The 7,225-nt window shown below is 33.2% G+C and overlaps 1 protein-coding gene across 1 annotated transcript; it reads right to left on the bottom strand.

Annotated features, from left to right (window-relative positions):
• Positions 1–395: 395 nt before the first annotated feature.
• Positions 396–2,549, bottom strand: LOC138124977 (DNA polymerase delta subunit 3-like). The gene is made up of 6 exons (XM_069040182.1): positions 2,267–2,549; positions 1,912–2,213; positions 1,662–1,857; positions 1,273–1,603; positions 1,074–1,220; positions 396–1,024 (listed from the first exon to the last, which is right to left on the bottom strand). The coding sequence occupies exons 1-6, from the start codon at positions 2,333–2,335 to the stop codon at positions 810–812; spliced, it is 1,260 nt and encodes a 419-aa protein (XP_068896283.1). The 5' UTR covers positions 2,336–2,549; the 3' UTR covers positions 396–809.
• Between the last annotated feature and the right edge of the window lie 4,676 nt (positions 2,550–7,225).

Raw genomic sequence — 7,225 nt, forward strand, 5'->3', positions numbered from 1 at the left:
TTTTTCTAAAAGTCCGTCAACGTCAAATTTAAATAACGAGCAAAATTATAGGACTTGCGCACAAGTATGGAATGGTCTAGGTCATTTAGCCTCTCGTCAGTTTGCGGGTCGGTCCTTGGAATTTAGCATCATAGCATCTCGTGAAAATATGTCAATGCGATTAAACTAAAAATATCCCTAAATTTATCTCGCCTCATAAGTCATAACACATTGGTGCAGTCCACTTATTTATATCTACAACAATAAATACGATATAAGAACTAAATATGTAATACATTTCAATCACCAGTTAATGTTAAATAAAATTTGCATAAAACAAATATTTTTTTATTTCCTTTTATGGGTTTTCAAAAGTTTTTGAACCAAAATTGCATGTTGTAGAATACAACATTGGCTTGATTATGTAAATTATTTTATTCATAAAAATATCCTTTAACTTTTACAATTTTCTTTTCATTTCTCACAAAAATAATTGGGCCGTATCACGACACTCTTATTAAATTTAATCATGACTCTAATTACCTTGGTGACGAATTCATCTCTTTCTCGCAGGTTATAATTGCATAAATTTATATCGTTTTATGTTTACTTTAATCACGATTTTAGTTATCAGCAACTTTAAAAACGGTGGCGTGATACGGCCCAGTGTTTAAAACAAAACTTCTTTATATCTATTTATAATCATTCGACAACTAAATTTTTAAAAATGTAGTACATAAATGCAAACAAAGCTGAATTATCAGTACCAAATAAACACACTTTTTATATAAAAGTAGCTGTTATGTTGTATAAACTTTAACATGGATATCCTAACTTTTCTTAAAAAAACTCATTAATGTAGCTTGTTTTCCAATGGCTGGTTTTTTATTTAATTTTCTTTTATTAACTGAAGGCTTTGTCTCTGCTGGTGAGGATATTTTGGCGTTTTTTTTCTCTAATAAAACCGTAGGTTTCTCTTCCAACTTAACACTTGCATCTTTTTCATCTTCTGATGCATCTTCATATATATACTCAGTTGCTGTAACTACAATAACTTATAATATTAACTCATCTTGGACAATACATTATTTTACCAATAAATCCTTCTTCATCAACATACGTCTTATCAACTGCTTTTCTCTTTTTATTTTTTGGCAATGGTTCATCAACTATTACAGGAACATGTGCACATTCTTCATCTGACTTATCAATTATGTCTTCAGGTTCATCATCAAATATATCTTAAATAAATTATTTTAAACACATACCTATATGCTGATGTTGAAAAATTACCACTACTATCAGAATCACAAATGTCTTGAATTCTTTTTCGTTTTTTATTGGGAGCACCATTTTTACGTTCCTTCTTACGTTTCTTTTTATTAGTTTGAGTTACACTCTCTTCTTTTGTTAACTGTTGATCTGTACTTTCTGTATCCATTTTCTCATTACACAAATTTTCTATTTCAAGTTTCTGTTTATAAACACAACTATCATTTTGTGCAGGTGTTTGAACATTATTCACAGCATTTTCTGTTTTTACTTTATCTTGAGATTGTAACTTAACACTTTTATTCACTGGTGCTTTAGAAAAGAAACTTGCAATACCTCCACTCTGTTTTGACTAAAATTCAAACAGTTAAAAAATGTATTGTGTAATAATATTTTAGATAAGCTATTACTTTTGTACATTTTTGTGATGCTGTTTGTTCTTTACTTTGGTCTTGAGATGATGTTCCTGATTTGGCATTTGCCAAAGTCTGCTGATGCTTGTTAAAAAAAGAACCATTTTCTTTTACATTAGCTGTGGATTCTATTGCTGGATTCTTTTTTTTGATAACTCGTTTAATGCTGTTTTTGCTAACAATACAACCTAAACTGAAAAATAACGATATATAACACTAGCAAAAATTATTAATGCAAGCTAGTTACTTTGTTTCACATGTAGAATCTCTCAAGGCAATCATATTAAAGTCAATTTGTTTACCCCTTTGAATACTGTAAATTAATTCAGCAGATATGGTATCAAAAAAACATTTTTTCTTATGTATATCATCATCTTTCACAAGATAAACAGCAACTCCTTTATCATCTTTTAAAATGCCACATAATAAATAGGTAACCGAAAGTTCATCTTGTTTCAACTTTCCATAATCTTTCAAGTATGTTGTTAAAATATTTTTTGTCTCACTAAATGAAATGTTTAATTCACTAGCTAGCGACGCACATGTTACCTTAACAGACTTAGTTATAGAAAATATATATAGCAGCTTGCATTATTACTCACAATTTTTTCCTCATCATAAACTAACTCATCAATTCGTTGATACAGTAAATCTTGCGTTGCAGAGTCCATTTTCCGTGTGTCAGAAATGTCTAAATAACAAAACTTATTTTAAATAATTATAATACGAAACTTCAACAACGTTAACACGCTACACAATACTTTAAAATATTAAACATGACAATTGACAAAATAATGACAAAACCTGTTACGCGCCACTTTTGCCAGACCTAACCTCTTCATGTCTAATTGTCTATCTTTGACACCTATGATGTTGTCGTTGTCTTTGTCTATGCTTTTCCTGGTGGGCGGTTGCGCGCGCCATTTACAGAATTCTGCAACGAAATGCGACCTCCCTATTGGTTACTTTATTCCACTAACCACCACAGAATACACCACGGCTTCCTAGATTAATAAGAGTCGAAGCCTCTAATACGGCTGGTCGAGTTCATCAGTTGCAAGCATTTTTTCTGTTCCTGAGAGGGCGCCACTATACATTTGTGTATTTGGCTGCTTAACCGCGTACAAATCTCATTTTAAAAAGAATCGTAATTTGTATGTTACATACACTACTTCAAAAAGTAGATTATTGATAGAAAAAAAAACATTAATACGATTTTTCATTCATTTAATTAAAAAAATATTCGTTTTTTGGTAGAGGGCGCTACTATACTTTTGGCTTCAAAGCCAGTAGATACATATAAAGTACCGACATGGGTGACAGCTTCGGATGACAGCACCACTAACGATTAGAATTCCGCTCGAGGCGCTACGATCGAAATTTAAAAAGTCCATTTGAAAATTATTCAGCAATAATGCCGTCTTGTTGTGCCCTTAATTGCCGAAGCTTTTCTGGAGTAAGCTTTGACCGTTTGCCTATATCGAATAAAAGCCGATATAAGGCTTGGATTCTAAATATTGGACGAAGAAAATTATCCGAAAACGTTCGACTTTGCGAAGTTAGTATTTTCATACAAGAGCATTCATATCTTTAAATTTCGTACATACATAGTTTAATACATTTCGCCTATTTTTAGAAACATTTTACACCTGATCAGTTTGAAGGGAGATCTGACAAAAAGGTGCTGAGATGGAATGCGATTCCAACATATGTATTTTTTTAATATGTGAATCTATCTTTTTCAATCATGGTTCCGTTTTGCAACAAAAAGACATTAAAATACTCCGTGAAAATCAAAGGCAGATTTTAAAAATATAAGGTACTATATCTTTAGAAGGTAGCGCCATTCCGCTCCACAATTTTTTGACTGGAAATTAAAAGAGATGGCATTATCGATAAATCCTGTGAGTGTGACAAAGATAGAATCTGTCTGACTGGATACAAACATCCCTTAAAATTGTGTATACTTCTATCTTTGTCACACTTACGGGATTTACCAATAATGTCCTCTCTTTTAATTTCCAGGCAAAAAATTGTGGAGCGGAATGGCGCTACCTTCTAAAGATATAGTACCTTATAAAAATAGCTTAAATAGCGACATCTGTTGACGGACCCGTCGCTACTGGTGCTGTCAGTGTCACTAAATGTCACCCGTGTCGGTACTTTATATGTATCTACTGGCTTTGTTTGGCTTTTGAAGGAACAGACAGTTCAAGGAACTCGACCAGCCGTATTAGAGGCTTCGACTCTTATTAATCTAGGAAGCCGTGGAATACACACTAGGTACGTTTTGTTGGGTCATCCAGAGTGAACGGAATGCATCCCACCAACAAAACGGCTTAAAATTTTTGACAGTTTTGTCATAAAATCCCCACTTTCTAACATTCAAACCGACCATTCTATGTAGTTTAACGGAATGAAAAGTTTCGTCGGAGTCGGTTTTGTGCACCAATAAAACGGTCGTTCCACCATAAACCGATTCCGGTTATGTCCCAACAAAACGTACCTACTAGCTGCTTTCCATTCAATATCCTTACGCCCCTGGTGCTTGAAGCCTCGTACTTCTCGGAGCTGCTCGAGAGCAGTTATGAAAGGAACGGTTAAAATGTGCGAACTTTGAGTTGAAATGCCCGTGGTTAAAATCCTAGGTTAAAATGCACGTTTGGGCCACACGCCCCTGCACGAAAAGTGGTCCTTGAGGGGAAAGGGAACGGTAAAACCAATGAGCGTGATGCCCACCGTTTCTAGCAAATGGAACGTGGGGTTTCAAGCTCAGGAGCAGCTCCGAACGGTTCTTTTACTTGTTTTGACCGAATGGAAAGCAGCTACTGCGAGTTTACTTAATATATGGTATAAAAAAAAATATCTACAGGTTATTATTAAATACCGGCATTGAAACCAGCAAATAGGTGTACCTTAATAAACATAAACAGATTTTAACGAAAAGATTTCAGAGCAGGACACAGAAGCTGCTTTCCATTTAATATCTTTACGCCGCTGGTGCTTGAAGCCTCGTACTTCTCGGAGCTGCTTGAAAGCAGTTATGAAAGGAACGGTTAAAATGTGCGAACTTTGAGTTGAAATGCCCGTGGTTAAAATCCTAGGTTAAAATGCATGTTTGGGCCACATGGCCCTGCACGAAAGGTGGTCCTTGAGGGGAAAGGGAACGCACAACGGCGCAAATATTTCTTCAATGTTTCATCATGCGACGTTTCCATTCTGTGCCTGTGCCCCCGATCCAGAAATTAGCCGTACTTTTTCTTCAAATATCTGAAGGAGATAGAAGCTAACATTGTAAATAGATCAATTTAAATTAAAAGTGGATTTATCAACTATCAGCAAAAATTTCCCCAACCATTCGGTAAACTGGCATCCTCTCCAAATTTGGACTATTTGCTTCCCAAATGTTTTTAAAACACCGGTGAACACTCTGTTTTATCTCTAAAGTGAGGCATTTTCTCTTTATAACACTGCCTGTGTCTGACTGTTAAATTTTTTGACAAATTCAAAACGCCCGCTTTGAATGTTCAATATTACAAAAAATAAAACGCTTGCATTGCAATACAAAAAAAGAAAATACCCTAACAGTATTGTACGGGGTGATCAAGAAGGACTGTTTAAGTTGGTAACACTGAATTATATTTTAAATCGTATAACAGGAGTAACTTTCGGTTGTTGATGGCTTGTCGTTGTTAATGCTATACCTACATCAGATATTTGTCAAATAAACCAACAAAACATATCCGGTTGCACTGTTATAAATAACCGAATTAAAAAATTTTCTTAATTGTACTGCCAACTTAAACAGTCCTTCTTGATCACCCGGTATATTGAAAATGGATGGAGTTTAGAATTTTGATTTTGATAGTCCAGATGTTTTTTTAATGGGCTTTGGGTACCGTGAGATCGTTGTCTGCGCTGATTTTCTGCTTCTAGTCTGTGCAATCGCGCTAAAGCAGTACCACCTTTACTTTAATGCTTTAAAGTAAAGGTGGCACTGCCTAAAGTCGTAAGTTAAAGTCACTAGATATAGTATAGTAGTATATCTAGTGACTTTATCGTAAGTACGCCGGCCAAACTAAAAACGCTACGAGATGGCGCTATAAGCTGAGGAATACCAAAGCCAGTAGATACATTTTAAAAGATGTAATATTGGCCAAAACAATTTTTGAAATATTATAAATTTTGTTAATATTTTTAATAACAATAACTGAAAATTTCTCAAATGATATTGGGATGAGTTTTGGTATTGATAAGTGTAAAATGCAATCAATATGTCGCGGTCATTACGAACATTTAGAATATATAACTCAAGAAGGAGAAATCATTAAAAATTTAAATAAAGGAGAATTTTATAAATATTTAGGTATTAATCAATCAAATCATATTCAACACTCAATTATAAAAGAAAATTTAGAAAAGCAATTTTATTTAAGAATTAAATCTATTTTAAAATCAAAATTAAACGGTAATAATTTAATTAAAGCAGTTAATACATATGCTGTTCCATTACTGACCTATTCTTTCGGTGTTATAAAATGGTCCAAAACTAATTTACAGAACATAAACATTAAAACTAGAGTTCTTTTTACTAAATTTAGTAAACACCATCCTAAATCTGCTATTGAAAGATTTAATTTACCACGCGAAAACGGTGGTAGGGGTTTTTCAAATCTAGAAATACTGCTAAAAAATCAAATTGCTTCACTAAAAAATTATTTCCTCAATAGAGCTCGTGATAACACCTTTTTCAATGCTTTGGTTTCAGCCGATAAAGGCTACACACCTTTAAATTTAAGTGATAATATAATTTCAGACATTGTTAACCCAAATATACCTGACACAATAGCAAATATAAAACAGAAGTCTTTACATGGGAGATACTTTAAAGAACTGGAACAACCAGAAGTTAATATTCAGGCCTCTCATGCATGGCTTAAGAAATCAAATATTCACCCTGAGACGGAGGGTTTTATATTTGCAATACAAGATCGTGTTATAAATACAAGAAATTATAAAAAAACACATATGCGGTTTACAATCGATAATTGATAAATGTAGGATTTGCGGAACTGAAGGGGAAACAATTGAACACATTATTTCTTCTTGCACCGTTTTGGCTCAAAGCGAATATAAAAAACGACACGATATATTCGCTAAAATTATACACATGAATTTAGCTGTTAAATTCAATTTATTAAAGAATACACAACCACATTATAGTTATACACCAGAAAGTTGTTTGGAAAATGACAGTTACAAGTTATATTTTGATAGAACAATTTTAACTGACATTCATATTAAGCATAACAGACCAGACATTATTATTTTAAATAAACAACAAAAGCAAGCATATCTTTTAGATATAGCTGTTCCAAATTCACTTAATATAACACAGACATATAACACAAAAATTAATAAATATTCAGAGCTGTCCGTTGCTATGAGAAATCTTTGGTGTTTAGAAAAAATTTCGATTTTACCACTTGTAATTTCAGCAACGGGAATAGTACCGCAATCTCTTTTTAAAAATTTAAAAATTCTGGATTTAGATAACACAT

This window comes from Tenebrio molitor, chromosome 1 (genome assembly GCF_963966145.1).
Source record: "Tenebrio molitor chromosome 1, icTenMoli1.1, whole genome shotgun sequence".
Classification (NCBI taxonomy): domain Eukaryota; kingdom Metazoa; phylum Arthropoda; class Insecta; order Coleoptera; family Tenebrionidae; genus Tenebrio; species Tenebrio molitor.

Excerpts from the sequence above, each read along its gene's own strand:
- LOC138124977 (XM_069040182.1), bottom strand. The coding sequence starts at position 2,335 with ATGGACTCTGCAACGCAAGATTTACTGTATCAACGAATTGATGAGTTA. Across the intron at positions 1,604-1,661 it reads CATCACAAAAATGTACAAAA|TCAAAACAGAGTGGAGGTAT; the intron begins GTAATAGCTTAT and ends TTTGAATTTTAG. Across the intron at positions 1,025-1,073 it reads TGATGAAGAAGGATTTATTG|TTACAGCAACTGAGTATATA; the intron begins GTAAAATAATGT and ends AAGTTATTGTAG.